The sequence below is a fragment of the Uloborus diversus genome, chromosome 4, assembly GCF_026930045.1.
Source record: "Uloborus diversus isolate 005 chromosome 4, Udiv.v.3.1, whole genome shotgun sequence".
NCBI lineage: Eukaryota > Metazoa > Arthropoda > Arachnida > Araneae > Uloboridae > Uloborus > Uloborus diversus.
In genome coordinates this window covers 48538097-48561170 of record NC_072734.1, presented here as the reverse complement: position 1 = coordinate 48561170, position 23074 = coordinate 48538097, and the positions used below count along the sequence as shown (strand labels likewise).

Sequence of the window (23074 nt, the reverse complement as noted above, 5' to 3'; positions counted from 1 at the left end):
TCTCGCATAGTTTCACCTTAAATGTATGTTTATATTTTTACATCTGATATATTACTAATTAATGAGTATGTCTGAAAGTAAAAAGTTTGCATATATACATAAGTGAAATCAATGCATATGCAAATAGCTTATCAAATGATCATAAAATTGGTCCTGTAGAGTTGTTGGGTCTAATACTCTTATATAATCCTTTTCTTTTTAAATTTTCAATTGTTTAGTTCCGTATCTTTTATTTACACTTTCTGCGTATTTTATTACTTTGCTGTTTTTTTGCATAAAGAACCATACGAGGTTCTTTTTTTTTTAATAGCTGCGTATTAAGTATCTAATAATATACTATACTAAATAATTGAGAATACCACACTGAGCAGTTCAGTCTAGAATTGTTTTAAAGCAACTGTAAATAATTCATTGTTTTCGCAATTTGTTTTGAAAGAAGACTTGATTTTTTTTATCTGAGTGAAATGTACAACATTTTGTTTTTTTCTGATGATTTTTGAATGTTCCATTGAATTTTTTTTTTTTGTTGGATGGATTATGATAGCGTAGTTACTGGACGAGTTTGGCGATAAACAATAGTTGTGGAACTAGTTTTACATTTGAAATATATTATTTCAGCTACCTCGTTAAGCATTCGCCTATGCGGTAAAATCGGCGAACAAAATTAGAATTTGGCGAATATATTAGCGAACAGAAAAATCTTTCTAAAATATACACAGAAAAAAAAATCTCCTTTCAGATGTCAATCTAGATAAAAATTAGGTCAATTCACAAAATTTGGGCCCCTAAAAACAGACCCTTCACAAAATTCCGACCCCTAAAAACGAACCTTTCACAAAACTCCCAGACTATCATTCACTGACTGTTGTTTTATCCTCGGACCACTCCGAGCACATTGAGGTGCGCGCACGCGCGTTAGTATCGCATCAAAGCATTACCGTCCATCGAATCTTAGGAAGGATGACGTTTGCCTCTCTCCTCTTTGTGCCACTGTACTTGCGCCTCTCACTGATTGGATATCGAGTGCACAGCGTGGCTACCGAGTAGAAAGTGTTGGCGGATGCCTTGTTGAATGGCGCGTTTGTTTCATTGTGTTCAATGTCTGAAACATCGGAGTAAGATAGGAATGCAGTCTTTACTTCGTTAAAAGCTTTTATTTCTACTCTCAAATTTATTAAAGAGTGATAAATATCACTTAAAGTTTTTAGCCATTTTTTCCTTTGAAAAATTACATATGACTTGTGGAAAAACTACTTAATTTGCATTTTTTTTCTCACCAACTTCCTAAAAAAGGACAAATTCCTTGATATACCCCTGTCCTTATCCTCAAAAAATACATTAAAATGAATAAAAGTTCGTCTCTGACTAAGACTTTTGAAATTTGGCTAACACTTTAAAAATTTGGCTAATTTACTGGCAAACAATTCGAAATCCTTAGCGCGATCCCTGTATTTCATGTCTTTTTTTTTTATTTGGGGAAATATTTCAGATTGCAGTAAAAACCGCTTCACTCGCTAAATAGTTTTAAAGCAATAGTAAATCTAATTTAATGATTTGACAAAAAGTTGTAAATTCCGAAGAAACTTTAATATGTTTGTTCAACAGACTTCCATTACATTTTTAGCACAGGCATCGTTGTGCGGGTACTTCTAGTGTTTTAATATTTTTTCTTGATCCATTGCGAAAAAATTGCTTTAATCTTTTTAAATCTTCTGATCAATGAATTCTAAAATTCTTAGTATTTATTCAGTAAATTGCCGCCCATTAGCTAGGGCTAAAGCAGAAATACGTGAAATACACCGCCAGCTCAGTCATTTCCAGCCGAGGACTGCAGTTTCGTGCTTATTAGCACTCATCAGCCCGGCATAGGAAAGTGACTGAGCCGGAGATGGAAAACCTCTTAAGGAAGCCAAGAGTGCGAAACAAACTGGTAGCTAATATGGAATTAGCAGACCAGACGAGTGACCGAAGCAATGGTTCGGTTCAACTGTTGAACCGAACCATTGCTTCGGTCACTCGTCTGGTCTGCTAATTCCATATTAGCTACCAGTTTGTTTCGCACTCTTGGCTTCCTTAAGAGGTTTTCCATCTCCGGCTCAGTCACTTTCCTATGCCGGGCTGATGAGTGCTAATAAGCACGAAACTGCAGTCCTCGGCTGGAAATGACTGAGCTGGCGGTGTATTTCACGTATTTCTGCTTTAGCCCTAGCTAATGGGTGGCAATTTACTGAATATACCTTGCCTCGCGTTCAATCTTCGAGTTGAACCGAACCATTGCTTCGGTCACTCGTCTGGTCTGCTAATTCCATATTAGCTACCAGTTTGTTTCGCACTCGTGGCTTCCTTAAGAGGTTTTCCATCTCCGGCTCAGTCACTTTCCTATGCCGGGCTGATGAGTGCTAATAAGCACGAAACTGCAGTCCTCGGCTGGAAATGACTGAGCTGGCGGTGTATTTCACATATTTCTGCTTTAGCCCTAGCTAATGGGCGGCAATTTACTGAATATACCTTGCCTCGCGTTCAATCTTCGAGTTGAACCGAACCATTGCTTCGGTCACTCGTCTGGTCTGCTAATTCCATATTAGCTACCAGTTTGTTTCGCACTCCTGGCTTCCTTAAGAGGTTTTCCATCTCCGGCTCAGTCACTTTCCTATGCCGGGCTGATGAGTGCTAATAAGCACGAAACTGCAGTCCTCGGCTGGAAATGACTGAGCTGGCGGTGTATTTCACGTATTTCTGCTTTAGCCCTAGCTAATGGGCGGCAATTTACTGAATATACCTTGCCTCGCGTTCAATCTTCGAGTTGAACCGAACCATTGCTTCGGTCACTCGTCTGGTCTGCTAATTCCATATTAGCTACCAGTTTGTTTCGCACTCGTGGCTTCCTTAAGAGGTTTTCCATCTCCGGCTCAGTCACTTTCCTATGCCGGGCTGATGAGTGCTAATAAGCACGAAACTGCAGTCCTCGGCTGGAAATGACTGAGCTGGCGGTGTATTTCACGTATTTCTGCTTTAGCCCTAGCTAATGGGCGGCAATTTACTGAATATACCTTGCCTCGCGTTCAATCTTCTAGTTGAACCGAACCATTGCTTCAGTCACTCGTCTGGTCTGCTAATTCCATATTAGCTACCAGTTTGTTTCGCACTCCTGGCTTCCTTAAGAGGTTTTCCATCTCCGGCTCAGTCACTTTCCTATGCCGGGCTGATGAGTGCTAATAAGCACGAAACTGCAGTCCTCGGCTGGAAATGACTGAGCTGGCGGTGTATTTCACGTATTTCTGCTTTAGCCCTAGCTAATGGGCGGCAATTTACTGAATATACCTTGCCTCGCGTTCAATCTTCGAGTTGAACCGAACCATTGCTTCGGTCACTCGTCTGGTCTGCTAATTCCATATTAGCTACCAGTTTGTTTCGCACTCTTGGCTTCCTTAAGAGGTTTTCCATCTCCGGCTCAGTCACTTTCCTATGCCAGGCTGATGAGTGCTAATAAGCACGAAACTGCAGTCCTCGGCTGGAAATGACTGAGCTGGCGGTGTATTTCACGTATTCTTAGTATTTAGTTATGAATGATAAATACCTGGGTTGGGTCCCCCTCCCCTTTTTTTAACCAAAAGCTTTTTTTTTTTTTGGGTTAAACTGGATTTATTTGGTTTTTACACTATTTGTAGAAAGATTTATTTTACTTTTGGAAAGTCATGAATATTTAATGAATTAATTTGTTTAACATTCAAATTTGAACCTAATTACTTAACGTTTAATTAAATAAAAGTAAAATCTCATAATTTTATTTCCTTATAAGTAGAGCTTTCCATAGGAGAAATATTGTTTGCAAATCTTTAACTAGGTGATTTTCAAATGCATTTACACATTAGGTTCGACACAATTTGACAATTTTTATTGTTAGAAATATGAAAAATTGAATAGGGATAAATTCTTATGTCTAAATGGTATAAATATTTTTTAAAGTAATTTTAAGTATTTGTATAACTGTTTTCTCATGAATGTTACTTTGTTTTCTAAAGAAAGTAAAGTTTATGATAAACAAGTATTAAATTGAACATTAAATGTTTTCAGTGTAATTATTATGAATAGCTGAAAGATTTCAATATTGAAAGCAATTTTAAGAGTTTTATTCAAATGCTGGATTATAGCGATACTAACACTCATGATTTTTAGTAGGAATGTAGGGTAATTCCTTGAAAAATATTTTTGTCTCTTGAAAAGTGTTTGAATTTTTTCTCCCTGAAGGGTATGAACCCTGCATCCCAGTGGCAGAAACACCACAACAGCGAAAGGACAGTTTTTGATCGTTTTGTTGACGCTAAAAAAAAGTAAAAGTTGTCCACAATAAAGAAAAAACTGTCTGCAACTCTCTGACATTTATTTGTATAAACTGCTGTGCAGATTTAAGTTATGGTACATGTTAGTGTTCCTCATATGATAAATAACTTATAGTTCTAAACATAGTGAACAATTTTGCTTGTTTGTTTTATCATACCTTAGCAGTGGTGGTGTTACAAACTTCTCTGAAAATGTAGTGTCAGGAGTTTCTCAAAAAAAAAAAACTTGAAATGTGATTGCTTTAAACAGGATTACTAGCTGTAAAATTATTGCCATTTAGGGTATGGTATTAATCCTTTACTCATCTCAATTTTTTTTCCCCGACTCTGAATTTTTGGTGAATATGTCGGTGATTATTAATAATATTCATCATGCAGACCTGTTAAATGGTAATTCTAAAATTATTTTACTTTAATAAACTTTTTTATTTACCTCTTTTTTACTTTTAATGCTTTCATTTTGAAAAATGCAATCTGTTTACATCCGATATGAGAATCGTTACTTTTTTTTCCAAGATAACTTCTCGTTATATGGAGGCAAGTAAATGAGAAATCTATTAAAGCCGCCTTTTCAAGATTTTAAAAGGAAATTCCGTTTTTGTTTATGAGTCAAAAATTTAAATGCTGAAAATAGATGGATTAATTTTACTTCGGCTGTGTCGACAGATATCAATGAGAAGTTTATCATAGGCCTCTAAAATGCAATTCTAAACTAATTTAAAAAAAAAATTTTTATGATCCGTTTTTTATACTTTTGGAGCACTTTGAGAATTGCAATTTCTTTGCATCCGTTATGATAATTGGATTTTTCTAATTTTTGATGTTCAGTCTGCTTTGTAAAGAGGTAAATGAATAAAATCTCCTTTTATTTTATTAAAATCATAAAATTTAAACAATTCTGAGACTTAAGAGTTTTATTCAGTTAACATTTATAGCATGCCCACCAAGGACCGGGGAACAGGGGTTATCACATTGAACCATTAAAGCTTTTTTTTGGGGGGGGGGGGTAATTTGAGAAAGACTTTGTTCTCAGTTTGGTGTGCACCATAGCCTTGGGGGGGGGGGGGGGTCACCTCCCGACATGTTTCAAATAAAATTATTCAGACTTACATGAAATACATCGCCAGCTCAGTCATTTCCAGCCGAGGACTGCAGTTTCGTGCTTATTAGCACTCATCAGCCCGGCATAGGAAAGTGATTGAGCTGGAGATGGAAAACCTCTTAGGGAAGCCAAGAGTGCGAAACAAACTGGTAGCTAATATAGAATTAGCCGACCAGACGAGTGACCAAAGCAATGGTTCGGTTCAACTCGAAGATTGAACGCAAGGCAAGGTATATTCAGTAAATTACCGCCCATTAGCCAGGGCTAAAGTAGAAATACGTGAAATACACCGCCAGCTCAGTCATTTCCAGCCGAGGACTGCAGTTTCGTGCTTATTAGCACTCATCAGCCCGGCATAGGAAAGTGACTGAGCTGGAGATGGAAAACCTCTTAAGGAAGCCAAGAGTGCGAAATAAACTGGTAGCTAATATAGAATTAGCAGACCAGACGAGACTATACCTTGCCTTGCGTTCAATCTTCGAGTTGAACCGAACCATTGCTTCGGTCACTCGTCTGGTCTGCTAATTCTATATTAGCTACCAGTTTGTTTCGCACTCTTGGCTTCCTTAAGAGGTTTTCCATCTCAAACTCAGTCACTTTCCTATGCCGGGCTGATGAGTGCTAATAAGCATGAAACTGCAGTCCTCGGCTGGAAATGACTGAGCTGGCGGTGTATTTCACGTATTTCTGCTTTAGTCCCGGCTAATGGGCGGTAATTTACTGTATATTTAGACTTGTTTTATTTTTTATTGAAATTTCACGGAAATTTTGCAGACAGATTAGAAAGTTCTACGAGCTTGTTGCAGACAGCTACAAAACTTTTTGCCACTGGGATTCTCAATTTGTCCATATTTTCTTATTATCTAATAGTTCTTTTCGCAAAAAAAAAATTTAGTTGCATTGGCAAGTCTGAGTGAGTCTTCATTTAAATGGAAAAAAAGTTTCAGTGTCATTATTTTCTAATAGAAATAGGTGATTGTTTTTGTTGAAATGGCAGTATGAAAAGTAAAGACTTTTTTTTTCCAGTATTGAGCTAAGTGGTGATGGTACTGCTGTAAAATCAGAAGCGGAAAACACTGAAGCAGTTGAAGTGGAACCCAACCAACCTGCACGTTAGTAGCAGCAATTTTATTTTGCTTTAACCAATAGTTTGTAATGTTTATTCATATAATTTTTTTAAAAACCCATTTGTTTCTTTAGATGATACTGGTGATGGTGTAATAAAAGAAACAGACATGCTTGCTGCGTTCAAAACTACTTTAGGAAATATGCTGAATGCATCAGCTACTTTTTTGCCAAAACCAGTCCAAAGGAATGTAAAAGCTCTGAAAAAACTTCAGTTAACACACGTAAACTTAGAAGTAGAATTTTTCAAAGAATTGCATGAATTGGAAATGAAATATGAGAAAAAATATTTACCTCTTTATGAAAAGGTATGTTTTTCTTAGTACAGATAATATACTACATATTAAATATACGTGATTATGAATTCTAAGGTACCGTACATGCTCATGTTAGTCAATCTTGTGTGTAAGTTAACCCCCTTACTTTCAGAAAAAATCGGGAACATTTTGTCACAAATTTGGAATATAAACGTTGTAAAAAGAAGGAAAATGAAATGTAATGAACATTTTTTGTTAATTATTCTTTTATCTTTTGCACAAAAAGAGGGGGCAATCACTTTTGTGATTGCGATTTTTTTTAAAGGGTTAGATTTTGCTGTTACGATATTTACTGCTTTTATTTTGAACGAAAAGCAATAAAATTCTGTGCTATAGCCATGTTACACATTTTCTAAAAATGAGCTTTAATTTGTGATTATCGGAAAAATTTTCGAATACCTCAATTCCCACTATTTGCATTGCCGACCGTTGATTGTAATTTTTTAGTCCTTATTTCACAGTCAGACCATGTAAAATTATAGCAGAATTTAAGTATTTACTTCTATAACATCTGCTTAAAAGGGTTGGACTAAAATCATGAAAATGTTCACCTTTTAGTTTTTTTCCAAAAATTGTTTGGGAAAATTTTTTGGAAGTTCTGCCCCGTGTATAAGTAGCCCCCTAACTTTTAACCTCATGGATTTTATTAAATTTCTTGACTTATGCGCTAGTATATACTGCAATCAGAATATGATAGAATCTAAAAACTTAAGCGTAAGAAAAATATTTTAGATACCAGACATGATAAATTGTTTTTCAGATTTTATTCCTTTTCAAGAATTATTCAGTGTAATTTACTGGCCCACTCAATTTTGCTTTAAACAATTTATCTTTCTATTTTTTCAAAGAAAATAGTAATGAAATTGAAAAAGAAAATGTAATGATAAAACTAGATTATAAACATCCTTATCTTGGAAATATATTTCTGTTGAAATCTGAAGCATTCTGGATATTTTATCAAACATTTTAAGGAATCTTTTCTGATTTTATTTAGAATGCTTTGAAAGATATTAACATGTATACAGTTGTATGCAGATAAGATAGGCATCATTCTATTCTCTAGTAAATCTATAATTTTCCGAGTTAAATTGATTAAATTCTTCAATCCAAAATTAGATTTCAAAATCAGGGTTGGGTTTTGGACTATCCAAAACTGGTTTAGGACAGGACAGGTGGTTTTTACCGTCCGAAACTGTCCAAAACTATGCTAAAGCTAAAGGGGTGTAATCTAGTCAATTTGTATTTACTGCAATATTTGTAATTTATTAACATTAATGAGGTTTAATTAATGAGTCTTTGATAATACTTTTCTCAAATGTTCATTTAAAAAAATGTTTTACTTCAAATAAAATGCCAATAACTCTATCACATAAAAACTTCCTTTTGTAACAGTTGGTAGAGTCATGAAAGGAAATTCACATTGCTACTAAGACAACTAATATCAGTAACATTTATAACTCAAAGGAATGTTATTAAATGTACAATATTTTTAAAAAGCTTCATTTTTTAATGGTTTTTGCAAATAAATTTTGCGGGATGTTTTAATGAAAAATATTTTGTAATAAAGAACAAGAAATTAATGATTAAACATAACTTATATTTTAAAACTTGTGCTATTATTTTTTAGTTCATATTTTTAATATAATACATTCTGTATTTACAAAAAATTGTCATTTATTGCATTTAAGTCCATTATTTCACTATATTTTGAACACTTTCTTTCGACACATGCATAAATATCGAGAAATTTGGTTTATGGAAACAAAAGAGAAAAAACTCATGCATACAAATTGAAACATTTAATGAAGACTTTAATTTCTATGTAACTAGATGAAAATCTGCTGTGTATGTAAGCTATATATATATTTATGTTTGAATGTTCACATTAAATAAATATAATAGTAAAAAAAAATACTTTTGACACATATTGTTCTGTTTTTGATATTTTCTCACACAATCTGGTTTTTCAAAAAATAGTTTTGGACACAAGGGTTTTGAACCGGATGGTAAAAACCTTGCCAACCCTGCTTTCATTTGCACACATGCACAAGCATAAGTAAATTTGGTTACCATTATCTAATAAATAAATAAAATAAACTCATGCATACAACTTTAAATTTAAATAAAAAATTCAGCTTCTGTGATTAGATTGAAATCAGCGGCATAAATAAGTTCTATGTTCACATTGAAAAAATGTTCAATATAAAACTTTACTTTGATGCATTTTATTCTGTTTTTGATTTTTTCTCACAAAATGCAATTTCTCTAAAAATATAATTTTGGACAGTTTTGGACATAAGGGTTTTGTACAGGACGGTAAAAACCAGGGTTTTTACCATAGTGTCCAAAACCTTGCCAACCTTGTTCAAAATTCTAACCAGTAGGGGGAGGCACCTTGGGACATCATCATTGATAGCAGGAAAAGGCTGATCTCATTTTCTTTGTTTTGAAAGATTCAGAGTTATATTAATACGAGGTTTCATTATTAAAAATTTCAACAAGGAAATACAGTAGACCCTCGTTTTACGCAGTGGTTACGTTCCACGGAAATGCCATGTAAATTGAGACCTAATACTAGTATTAAAATAGTTGTTTGGTTCCGTAGATAACAAAATACTTCATTCTAGTGATGACTAATTGTATAATAAGTTCAATGTGTACTTATATTGACTTTTATGCACAACATGCATGAAGAAAACATAAGCTAATTTCGTGTCTTTTTTTTTTATAAAGAGGAGCTGGCTATGATAGTCTTTTGGCATTCATTAAGAATTTTTCTCTGTAATTTGCAGAGCATTAACGCATCCATGAGCACTTGCATCATTTCCATGATAGAAACTTCCTTCACTAACAAATCAGAAAGTTCATTTCTATTGTTTAGGAATGGCTCAAAATTTTCAATGTTACGTTTTTGGTTGTGCATCACCAATGTCTGTATCCGCGTTGGTTTTGTCTTCCTTTGTCACTCCTAAAAGCTCTTCTTCCAGTGAGTTCTGAACTGCATGAGTTTAATAACTTTCCTTTTGGAAAAAGCTTTGTAACCAATCATATAAAATGTCTCCAGCGGCCCAAGCTCGATCATTGGCACCCCAAACTGCAGTTTATTACGTGTAATCTGCAATCTCTAGGAGTTAGGATTTTCAAAGAGGGGAAAATTTTATCTGGTTTCCATTGCCGAATCTGCGTAAAACTCTTCTGTTATAGGTGAAAATTAGCGGTCGCCACTCGCCACGTGGCGATTAAAGTTGTAAAAGTGGCGATTAAAAATATTGTTATCGGTCGCCACCCCAATCGCCACCCCTGCCGAGTCAATCTCTACTAGGATTTCCAATGTATAATCACTTTTCCCCCCTGTTCAAAGCTTCCTTGCTTCTCCAAAGAAGCATTTCGTTTCCCCACTTCTTTTCCCCACCGCAACAGGGAGAAATTTAGCTGCAAGTGTGAACCGTCATTACTCATTAGCACTCTGTACTTTGAACTCTGACACGTGCCCCCTGCCTTGCGATGGCTATTTTTATTCTAGCAAATTTTGCATTTCCTCTTTTTAACTTTTTCTTTAAGCACATGCTAATAATTGACGTCGACAATGTTTTAATTTAATTGTTATTTGAAATACACTAAAACTTTGCAAATGGGGGGGGGGGAGAGTGGATGATGAAATTGTAATGCTGATGAACATTTTCAGTCATCAATCTTATTCAACAATTACTAGTTAATAATACTCTAGTACTATAAGTATGAATAATTAAATTTTATATGTTTTGGAAACCATAGATTCATTTAAATCAAGTTTATAATGCGTGAATGTTCAAAAAATTCATTCTTTCTTAAAATTTCATACAAAAAGAAACATGTGCAAGATTTTAATGTCTGTTTCCGCCCGGTTACAAATTAAATGCATTTTGCATATATCTTCTGGGATATGCTCATGAATAGTTGGCAGGTAGAGAGAAAAATGTTTAATGTTTTGTGATGATAGTTTTTTTTCGTTATAGTTGCAATTTTAAAAAGTGGCTATTAACTGGAAAAAAGTGGCCACTAATAAAATTGAGTCTACCGGCCACTGGCTACTAACCAAATTTCCCAGTTTTCACCTATATCTTCTGTGTAAAATAAACCTGCATAAAACAAGGGTCTACTGTAATTTCAATCAGAGCATGTGGGAATTGAAACATGTCCTTTCATGATAATTTTAAGGTTAAAAAATGTATTGTGCTGCTAATACTACTTGATACATAATAACTATCTTAAGTGGGGCAGGTTAGGACACTGTCCCAAGAGGCTCCGCCAATGTACAGAACAGAAAAAGCCTATTTCAGTGTACTTAATAAATCTGATGAGTTTAAATTAAGTAAAATTGAGAAATGGCTACTGTTTTACAGAAAATTGATTTTTCTTTCTAGATAAAGTATAAAACATTAAAATAACAGAAATGGTGAAATCTAGAAAGGAAAATAGTATGTTCCCTGCTGTTAATGCATCTGTTGTTGAAACAGCGGCAGAAAATGTTATTAGCAATAAGATTTCAATTAAGATGACAACTATAAGGATTATAGCTGGTGTCCCAAGGTGCCCCACCTAGTGGGGCAGGTTGGGACATTGTAATGACTTTTTAATTTTTATATTATATGAAAATTAATTTTGATGAAATAATGGAGTAAAGTAAATGGAGCAAAAATTTCTAATTTCCATGTACAGCTGAGTTTTGTAAAAATTGGTTTCAGAATAAAATTTCTAAAAATCATTATCTGATGAGTGTCCCAAGGTGTCTCACCTTTCCCTACCTTGAGCATTTGGGGGGCTGAAATTTTAGTGTTTTTTGTGAATTTTTTTTAACAAGGAAGAAAAAATCAGAATTTTTTCGAATTGAGAATAAATTCATTCATCTTTTAAAGCACACTTAGTAATTTTTCAAGTCATTTCTACCGGGAATAGGAGTTAGAAGCAGCTGTCCACATGGACGGTTGCCATATAGCTGCCAACTTGTAAGATCTTATAACATAATTGTAAGATAATTAGGTTTTAGATCCCTGGTATTGATTTTTTTTTTTAATGAGTATCCTGTTATGTTGCTTCAGAAGAATAGAGAAACTGCAGATAAAGAGCCTAAGATAAGCTCCAAAGCTAATTTTGCTCTGCACAATTAAATGATTTGCCCGATGTTGTGCTAAAAATTGAGAGGATGTATAAAAAATAGGCTGCTTTGAAGAAATTAGTTGGTGTCGATAGTTTATTGCAGTATGAAAGGCTTTCCTTTTTTACGCTTTCCATTCTAGCCATACGTCACAGCAATGCAGAGTGCAAAAGAATATTCAGTAGTGTCAGAAAAGCAAGGACAGAACTGTGCAGTTCTGTTTAATAATAACCTGGATAACATTTTAATCCTTAAGAACTTTAAGAAACTATTGATTTGAATAAGTTATAGAAATAAAATTTTTGAATGTGTTGCTAAGTCAGCAACTTAAGTAAGCTTAAATTCCAGTTAAAGTAGTTTCAGCAAAAGCAGCTGACTGCATGAAAAAAAAAAGGTCAGATAATACATCAAATTATTAGTTTCTTCCAAAAGAATATTTTTAAAGATTAATATTAAATGATACATCTTACAGAAAAATAATAGACAATATTTTAAAAGTGCACACTCTTGTATTCCTTAAGTTTTTAAATGTACAGGCCTGCCTTTTTGAAACTACTTGTTGCAATCCTGTGTTTATCCAGTGTTATGCTTTTTTTTTTTGTGCTGATTAAATACAAGTAAAGATTTGAAAATATGCTTTTAGTTTTATCGGTTTGTTGTGTGTTGGTTAAAAAAGTGTACAAATACATCCATGGCATGCATTGCAAGATTTTTAAAGTTGATATGTCGGCAGCTATGCCATCAGAGCTTGTTGATCGGCTTTACCAAAGCCGCAATTTTTATCTGTAACCATTACAATTTCATTTTTGTTAACATGTTTCCTAAAAATATGAACCTAATTGGGATCAAAAAAGGCTGAAAATTGCATGCTTTTGAGATGCTTGATTATAATGTCATGTTTATCTACATTTTTTTTCTTCAAATTTCTTGAATTAAAAAATATTTTTATTAATATCATCCTAGAGTTAAATTCATATAGATTATAATAGAATTAGGAATTTAAACACAATTTTTCAGGATGATTGTTGAATAACTCTTTGATTCAGAATGCCCACCAGTCGAAAGGAAGTTGTTTCGAGAAAAATAAGTTTGAAAAAAATTGCTGTAAAACTTTTTGAATCTTCACAGTTGCTAAAGTGCTCGTAGTGTCAGAACTAATTGAAATTTGTCTTTGAAATTTTGGCAACATATTCTTGAATAGTTTTACTAACATTTTATGATACTCAAAAAAAAAAAAAAAAAAAACATTTTTTAACCTCTCTAAATTGGTTTCTTCCCTGAAGGGGAAGGAGGGGAGTTTTGCAATTTAATAAAATTGATTTTTTTTTTCTTTTGTGTGTTGTAGTTACAAATTTCAGAAATAATTCTCAAAATTTCAAGTTGTTTCAAGCAAAGTTCTCGGTTATCAAGCATTCCAGTCTCTTCCTTGAAACTGTAGCTCATATAGCTGCCAAAGAACGCAGCAGTTGACACCTGCGGAGGTTCAGAATATCAGTTCTGCTTGCTTGCGGTTAGTTAAATGTAACATTCAAAAAGAAAAAAAAGAGGCTGAAGAGATTGAATTTAGTACACACATTCTGCATACATAAAAAAAATCTACCCCTACATTGAGTTTCTTTACTAAAAAAAAAAAATTGGAATTTTTTTTTTTTTTTGAAAAATAGCACAAAAGATTAATACTTTGACTAAAATCAAATGGAATTTGATTTCAGATAAATGTCGGCTGAGATTCAGTGAAGGACATCCCCTTTCTCAAAAGGTGTGCAGGGAAAAGCTCTGTCACTCGCCTGTCTGTGGATAATTTTTGATCAAAAACTTATATGCTATTCTTAAAACAGTACATAATAATGCACAAAAGGTTTTAATAAATTTAACCAAACTGTTTTCTTTAAAAAAAAACTATTAAAGTGCTTTTTTTTTTCTTTTGACGCTAAACCCTCCCTTAACAAGATGTTGATTAAAAATCTTAATGTTAAAATTGTAAAAAATGCTGCCATGAGTTCTTGAAAAAGCTTTATTTTAAAAACCTGTTACAAAGGACCCTTTTTAGTGCTTAATTTTGAACTAAAATTCTTAGTTAGTTTAATAAAGTGCTTATTTTTAATTTTTTGAGCAAGCCTTTAAAAGATGAAAAAGCTCATCAGTTTCTCACTCTCTCATTTGAAAGCCCATTATTAATTCCTTAAATTGAAGTTTAAAATTTCAATGAATTATTAAGGAAAACTGCACAGCTTTGTCAATGTTTTCAATTCCATTTTTTTTTTTTTTTTTCCAAATTATCAAATATTTTTTTAAGCTATCCCTGCTCTCGTTTTCTCATTTCTTTTTATTTTCTTTACCAGGAAACTAAAATTCTGAAAAGTGGTTAGCACTTTATCAATACTCATTTTAAAAGTAATCTTTCTTGAAGCAGTTTGTATTTGCACAAATTATTTTGATTGGAATGAAAGCTGCACATGTCGCCTTTCCAACGATCTGACTTACGTAGATAGTGGTATTAATGACAACACGTTACGCCCGTTCTAACGCCATCTATTGCAACTCCGCACGAACTTTTGCACTCACCCAATATAATGGAAAGTATGCTGAAAAAATCTTTTTTTTTTTTTTCCAGACTTCAAGTAAGCTTAAGTTTTTAAAAGTTTATATGTAATTGAATGTTTTTATTTTTATAGCGTGCTGCAATTGTGAATGGTTCTGTTGTTCCTACTGATGAAGAATGTGATTTCCAGTCGGATTCTGAAAAAGAATTAGAACTTTCTGTAAGTTTAACTATTTTCCATGATTTTGTTTCTTATGTTAAATGTATTTTCCATAACCATTTGTTTACTCTTTAGAATGAGATTCAAAAGGTTAAAGTTGAAGATGATACTGATCAGAAAACAGATGAATCTGCTGGTATGTGTTTTTTCTCTTTGTTTTTGGACTCTAACATTTCACAACTAACATACTCATAAAGTCACAAAACCAGACATTCCACCTGCCCTGTTGAATTGCTGATAAAATTTCTGGGGAAAGCTCAGGGATGCAAGTTTTCCGTGTTTTCACGGATTTCAGTCTTATAAAAAAAGAACTGAAATGCTGAACACAACAAAAGTGATAAATTATCGAGAATGAGTGAAATCTATTGAGTTGAGATAACTGTTTTATTTGCTTTGTATGTTGCTATCATATTTAAGATAACTAGTACTCATTGCTTAATAATGAAAAATAAATTCTTAAATATAGGGGAGTATTTAGTATAGTGCTGTATTCAATTTTATTTTAAAACTGAACTTGGGACAAACTACTTGGATTTGGAAAATTTCAGTCTCGAGTGTTTTGGCAACTTTCACCCCTGAGCAGGCTCAACTCATCTCCTAACGATCATCATCTAAGATAATCTACTAAAAAATTACATGTTTATGATTTTAATTTTAAAAAAATTTCAAAAGAGATTACTGAACAATCTTTTCCCCTAACCTCATCCGAAAGGCAGAGAACAATTTCACAATTTCCTTAAACTTGATTAATGATATTAATTGTATGATATTTATATAGTGTTTACAACAAGATGTAACTTCTAATGAAATTTTGTTCATAATAGATATCAAAGGCATTCCTGAATTCTGGTTGACTGCATTGAAAAATGCTCCAACAGTTGCTGATATGATTGAGGTAAGTTTGTTGTAACATTTCTTCTATTTTCTATGTTATATTTAATATTTTGCATTAAATAACTAATTTTAACCTTACAGGAATATGATGACCCAATTTTGAAACATTTGATCGATGTTAAAGCATATACTCATGCTGAACCCATGGTAAGCGTATTAAAAGTTCTTTAGTAATATATTTCTGCATGGTTTTATCAGTTAGGGTCAAGATTTTAGAGGTGCCAAGTATTACAATTAGCCCAAAACTATTACGGATTCGCAGCCAAGTATAAGGAAATAAAAGCTGGAAAATAGAAAATCCTGTTGCAAAAGTTTCTCTTATTTTTAAAAAGCGTGTTGCCCCTGTTTTCGAATGCAAATGCGTTTCTTCAATAAGAACCCCTAATACACATGTGGGTGTGTTTTTTTTTAAAAATAATTGGCAAGGTTCATACGGGTCATGGAAATCTTGGAAAGTCACAGAAAAAATAAGCAAATTTCAGACCAGGAAAAATCATGGGAAAATGTTCTGGGCAAAGAGAAACTAACAGTAGCTGCAAGAGCATCAGAAATCTTGAGTGATTTAATAGTATTACTAGTGATGTGAAATACCCGGGTAATTATTTTTAGGGGTAAATACCCCGGGTATATACCCGGATAAATACCCAAAATGGGTAAATAAACGGGTATTTATTTCAAAAATTTATATTCATCTAAAATACTTTTCTGTATGTATTCCATTATGTATATATACAACCAACCATATACAAAATAATAAATTTTTGCCCAAAAATTGTATTTTGATCACATATTAAAAGAATTATTATGTGAAACAGCTTAGCAATCTAATATGATATTCACATTAAATGTGTTGGATATGCCTAATCAATATTGATAGCCAAATTTCAGATATAGCCATTCTACAAAAAGAAAACAGCTTAACTGGTTACAAAAAAAAGCAAACATCAATTTTTTAAGGTCCTAGTCTTTTATAACCCAGTAATATGTCCCTGCATGACATCAAAATGTAACGAAATGTCGCTCAATTTATTATTACAATTTATTTACTTATATCTTATGCAGAAATATCCTCCAAACTTAGTTCAATTGTTCAGGTGTATTCTGTATCACACACATAATATACATAAACATTTAAAATTCATTTAAAATTTTTAATCTTTTATTTTAGGGTTTATGTTTAAAAATAAATAGTCACCTTTTAATACTACCTAAAAATTTTTTGCAAAATGCGCAATTACTAGGGGATTTACCCTGCCTTCGGATAAATACCCAAAAAAATATTTATCTCCCACCCTACAGTTGAGCAAATGCAAATGAGCAAGGCAACAGAAAAGAAAATTTTGCTTTTTTTTTTTTTTTTTATTAATGTGAAAACTGTTTCTATATTTTCCATGATATCACTTAAATATCAATAAAATAAATAACACAATAACACCATAGTTTCTTAATAACTTCTCAGTTTATTCTTTCAAACATCCTTCATGCTTCCTTTTTTTTTTTCATTTTGGATATGACTAACCTAGATTGTGATTTTGAAATCCTGAAGTTCATAATAAATTGCTTATACTTCTCCAATTATGACATTGAAAAGAAAGGTTCTTTGGTTCACGATATGTTTCTTTCATGATTTCATCAAGTCTACCAATAAAAAATATTATAAACTGTGTAAAACATATGTATATATCAGTTTTACCAATTATTTCATATTTAGATTTTAAAAAAAATTCTCATTCGCTTTTTTGCATTTTTTTATTAAATACCCAGTTTTTGGGTATTTACCCAGGCCTTGGGTAAATACCCGGGTAAATTCCCAAAAAATATTTACCTACCCGCTGGGTATTTACCCGATCCACATCACTAAGTATTACACATAAAGCTATTAAAACTGGAAGATGGAAAAATAATAAATATGAATCTGAATTTTAATATCTCATTGCATCCACTTCTGTAGCAACCGCTCTGCTTTTTCACAATGCGATTTTACTGCTTGCACGTCAATCATTTTGAACTGAGCATTATTTTCAACACCATATATTTTATATTCTGGAGTAGCGAAATTGTATGTTCTTGATTTTGCCATACCCACTCACAACACACAAATCAATTGCATTCAAGTTCTTTTACATCACTCGTATAAACTTTACTTTAAAATTTATCAGAATTTATCTTTATTTGGTGAAAGTTTCAGAAAATAACAATCTTTAGTCAAGCAGTAGAATACAGAAACAGGGGAATTCTAATACTCAGAAACAGTAGCGCTCAACAAAACTAATCCATTCAACTCACTGCTACGTGTTCAGTGTTAGGAGTTAATTTTTATATAAATATCTGGTTCAGAAAGATATATTTACTAAAGGATGGCTTTATTTTAAGGAACCAAAATACTGTGAAGTTATGTGGACGAACAAATGCTTTGTTGACACCAAGATACAACTTTTAGAGCAAATTTATTGAAACATAGTCATGACTCGTGCATCCTTTGTCCCAATCATTGTCATTCTGCCTGTTTATTAAAAAAGCATTGTTTTCCATTCGCTGTATTTTATTTTACTTACATTTGGGCAGTTCTCAAAAAGTGGGAGCAAACACCGAGCTCAACTTTGAAGTTTCAACACCAAATAACTTTCATTTTAATGAACTCAAAAATTTTTGAGTTAAATTATAATGCTCTATAGAGACAAGAATTGACATAAATTATGGAAAAAATGCTCTTCAAATACCCTTAAAAAATATTTTCTTTGCTAAAAGGCACAATTTTGGACATACCAAAACGTTAACTGAGCAAATGTACCATTAAAAAAAAAATTAAGGCCATACATCTCAAACTGAATATTTTTTTGATAATATTTTCCACAAATTGAAAAATTAAAGACAGATTATTTATGTTGTAAACAATTTTAGAAAAAATGGAAGTTGGAAGTTTATGTCCAAAAATTACGATCTTGGCAATGCTATTATTTGATGACTAAATATGATTTATGTTTTAAAGGTATTTTTCAATCCTCAAAATCAATTGTTAATTATTTTAAGATTTTTTCATACATTTTTATGCAGTATCTTTGAAGCAAAATCATTTTTCTTAAATATACATTCGAGATGTCCAAATTGCGTCACAATCTAGATGTCGATAATTCTGTCCATTTATTCATTATTATAAATGATCTTTTGTCTTGTAACCTCAATAAAGAAGGCAAATATAATGTTAATCCCTTCATTCCATTGACATTTTGCATGATTAATACCTTAAGCATTGAACATTACATTAATAACAGTAGAAACACAAGTTGTGATCGTAACGGAACACATTTAAGTAAACAAAAGGGCACAAAAAATAGCCAAGCAAATTCTGATTAGCGAGAACTCAGTGTACGATAAGCGAAGGATTACCAGCAAAAGTACCGGTTTTCGACAACAGTGTCGGTTTTGGCCACTACATCAACTGCGCTGGCAAAATGGTTGGGGTTTTTTTTTGGATTCTACGAAACCATAACAAAATTTCATTATTTAAAGACCAGTATTTAAAGTCATTCAAGTACTTTAAATCCTTCATTTTTCATTGCAGAATGTAAAAATAGATAAAATTTTCATTGGAAAAGTTCAAAAACTGAAACTTACATTATGATGTCCAAAATCTGTTACCTACAGACCGATCATTAAATTTGCTATTAATTTTTATAAATACCTGCTGTCTTTTAATGTTTGTATATGATGTTCTAGGTGTACATACTATGCAATAAAAACAAAATTGATGTCAAATTTCAAAATTTTAAAAATTGCTCAGAATTAACTTTTTGTTCCCACCTTTTGAGAACTGCCCATTTATATGATGAAGATATAAGAATAGCTTAGTTTTCTATTTGTACATTGATATTTTTTCAATCACAAATAAGTGCTTCAATAAAGTAGTGGCATTCACATAGAAGTTTTGCTAACGCTCACTTCCAAAAATTGGCAAGTTTGATACTAAATGGCACTATTATCTTCGTATAACAAGATCATGAAGAAGTCTTTGAAAAGTCATGGAATTTGGCACTATTGCAAATATTAGAAGTGCCCTGTTGGAAAGTATGTTTAATATTAAGAGTTATCACATGTTCCAAAATCTTAAATGTGAACTCTGACCATGGATATTGTAACTGTTCTTGTAAAATTGTTAAATTATTGATATTGAATGAAATTTCCGAAAAATGAGTCATCTTGAATGGTCAATCAATCTGATAGCATATTAAGTTCTAAAGTATTAACTCCTAGGCTATATTTAACCATATTTAAGAGCATTGAATGTAAACTATATTTTGTGAATAAAGGTTTTGATATTTTCGAACTAAATTAGGAAAGTTCTACTTATGTTTGTTCAACTTAAATTTAAAGAGTTCTTTCAAAAGTCTGTCTCCTTTATTTTAATTTTTTCTTTTTTTTTTCAGAGCTTTGATTTAGAATTCATCTTTGAACCAAACGATTTTTTTACAAATAGTACCTTAACTAAACATTATGAATTGCGGTGTACACCTGATCCGACTGATGTGTTTTCTTTTGAAGGCCCTGAAATTGTTAAATGTAAAGGGTAAGTATATTTCATGCTTTTTCAAAAAAAAAAAAAATTGCCTGCTCTTTTCAAGTTTTCCATGTTTGGCAAAAAACCACCTCTTTTTCGTTGGCCGGGCCAGTGGTCAAAACTGGTTAGAAATGGTCCTTGTTCTTTGGTTTTGACAGTAGAAAATGAAACTAATTGTTTATATTGTCAGGGATAGGCTGGAAAATGAATAACTTTTTCTTTTTTTGGTGCGGTCCTGAAATGTAAAATTTGACGTATAACCACTCGCACAATTGCTCTCTTCCATTTGAGCTTCAATGCATTTGCAAGAGTCTAGCACTAGGGTGAAAGTCTTCAGTCTTTTGACTGATTTCAGTCTTTTTTAAAAAAATTGGAAATACAAAACAATCAGGGAAGGAGTTATGTCTCTGAAACCGATATAACTTTTTTGTTCATTGTTTTCTGATACTCAAGACTACTTTCGCTCATTGCCAAATGATGGAGATTTAATTATTCTGTAATGAAGTCTTTTAAATGTTAAATTCAAGGTACATCTTTTTATCTTAAAAATTTCAGTCTTGCAAAATTTTCAACTTTCACCCCTGGTTCGACATTTCTGTGTATTAAGCATCAGCCAAAAAAGAAATCTTGTGTTGACAATATGACATTTAGCACCAAAATTGAAATGTATCTTAAATTTTGTTGCCCACCTTCAGTACAGGGGTTGCCAAACTTAGTCAAGATAAATGAAAGTCATGTTTCAGACCCTCTAGTGCTCTGCATTCAGGCTCAAGCATGGTTTTTGTCCATAATTTGTGTAACAATATATATGTTATTCAATACCCTCATTAGTTGCATGGCTCACTCTATATCAACAATAGTAATCTTTGTGGTTACAACATATTTAGTGCCTCAAATGAAACATGTCGTAAATTTTATGGCTGACCTTCAGTGGACCCTGGCAGGGGTGGCTAAACTGTACTGAAGAAAATGGAAATGTGTAATGTTTGAGGCATCCTGGTTCCATGCACAGAGGTTCAATTTTAGTTTTTGCGAGCAATTTGTGTAGTGATGATATATATATAAATTATCAAATAGGCCCATCAAATACATGGTTAATGCTCACTGCTGCAAAAAAAGTTGTCATCAAAATATGATAAAAAGTGTACTTTTTAGGGGTTTGTATTTCAGTGCACTGAGGGTCAGTATAGAACTTACTGCCTTCATTTCAAACTAGAGTATGTATTTTCACAATCAAGTGAAAGAACTATGGGCAAATTCTTTTCAAGAACACAATACATATTTCAAAACAGTAAAATAAACTATTTAGTTTTCAGTTCAATCAACATATCCGGGTAAACTTTCCATCCAGGGACTTCCAGATGCTATTTAAAAATAGCAGCGGTCTGTCCAGAATTTTTCACAGGGTCCGTTTTTTGTGAAAAATCATTTATTTTTGTGAAAAATCAATTAATTTTGTGAAAAATCATTTATTTTTGTAAAAAATCAATTAATTTTGTAAAAAATCAAATTTTGCAAAAAAAATTTTTTTGTAAAAACGAAATTTTTGAATTTTGAGATGGTGCAAACTGCATCATTGACACTTAATGTTGAGTGTTTTCCCTCTTTTCTGTTGGGAATATCATTCTTGAGTGTTTTTCGAGTATGGGAGGGCGGCATTGCTCTTTGGGAGATGGGTATCCCTCAAGTACAGTGAAACCTGTGTAAGTTGACCACTCGCGGTGCAGTACTTTGGCGGTCAACTTAGACAGGTGGTCAACTTATAAAGGGCGGTAATAAATTATTTTATTTTACTTTTTTTTTTGGTCATTTCTTGCACCATGTATTCATTTTTTGAGGAATTCACCCTTACTCTTTCTGTTCAACTCACTTTCATTGTTTAACATTATTGAAAGTGAAACAATAATTAAAAATACTATTCAAATAATTTTGTTAGTTTTTCCTTGTTCATAACTATATTAGACACTTTAGTTTTAGAAATTCCATATATGCCAGCTAATATTCTCTGGCTTTTTCCATTTTCTGTTAATTTTAATATTTCATACTTTTTATTAATCTCAAGTTCAGCTAACTTTCTTTTTGAAGCTTTTTTATGCAAAACTTATAGCACAGAGAGCAACAAGCGCGACTCTCCCAGTTCATAAAGGCAAAATCAAAATATCCTGTCTCTTATCCCTTGCACCAGAAACATGTAACTTTACTCATTAGCAAGCCCAGATCTGCGTACCCGCAGTGCGATAGGCCCGCGTCCTTAAAGGGGCTAACGGCCCTAGAAATTGAAGAAAAAAATAGAAAAAAAACTAGCACTAAGACTTATTTACTTTACTAATAGACACTGCTGGTCACTAGGGAGAGGCCCTACATATTTTGTTGCAGGGGAATCAAAATGTACAAGATCTCTTTTTAGCACAATTCCTGTTTTATCACAACATATTGCAACTGAACTTTTCTACTGACACCTATTTTCATTGAACAGAGTACAAAAAGCAATCTCAAATAGAACAACAAATGAAAAACAAGTTTGGAGAATAAAGAGCAGCATTAAGCTTTATGCTGCTGTTTAGTTAGTAAAATACTGTTCTGTCATCAAAGTATTAAAAACATTCTTGGAAAGCTATGAAAAAATAAATAAATAAATAATAAAATAAAATAATTTGCTGAAGAAAGTAAAAAAAAAAAAAAACCCAAGTGGTCAACTTACAAAGGGTTTTTTACAGTAGTTCAAACCAAATTTGATTAACATTAGTGGTCAAGATAGACAGGTGGTCAAGATAGAGAGGTGGTCAAGTTACAGAGGTTTTCCTGCATTATATGAGATAGGACTAATTCCGTTCCTGACAAAAGC

General features: G+C 32.6%; 1 protein-coding gene across 2 annotated transcripts in view; it reads left to right on the top strand.

Annotated features, from left to right (window-relative positions):
• Positions 1-23074, top strand: part of LOC129220148 (nucleosome assembly protein 1-like 1) — a 40072-nt gene that overhangs the window by 1976 nt on the left and 15022 nt on the right. For both annotated transcript variants that reach the window (XM_054854501.1, XM_054854502.1), the window contains exons 3-9: positions 6469-6554; positions 6643-6875; positions 14694-14780; positions 14856-14916; positions 15605-15675; positions 15756-15821; positions 20099-20238. In XM_054854501.1, the coding sequence (XP_054710476.1) occupies positions 6469-6554; positions 6643-6875; positions 14694-14780; positions 14856-14916; positions 15605-15675; positions 15756-15821; positions 20099-20238 (744 nt within the window). The remainder of the gene's footprint in view (positions 1-6468; positions 6555-6642; positions 6876-14693; positions 14781-14855; positions 14917-15604; positions 15676-15755; positions 15822-20098; positions 20239-23074) is intronic.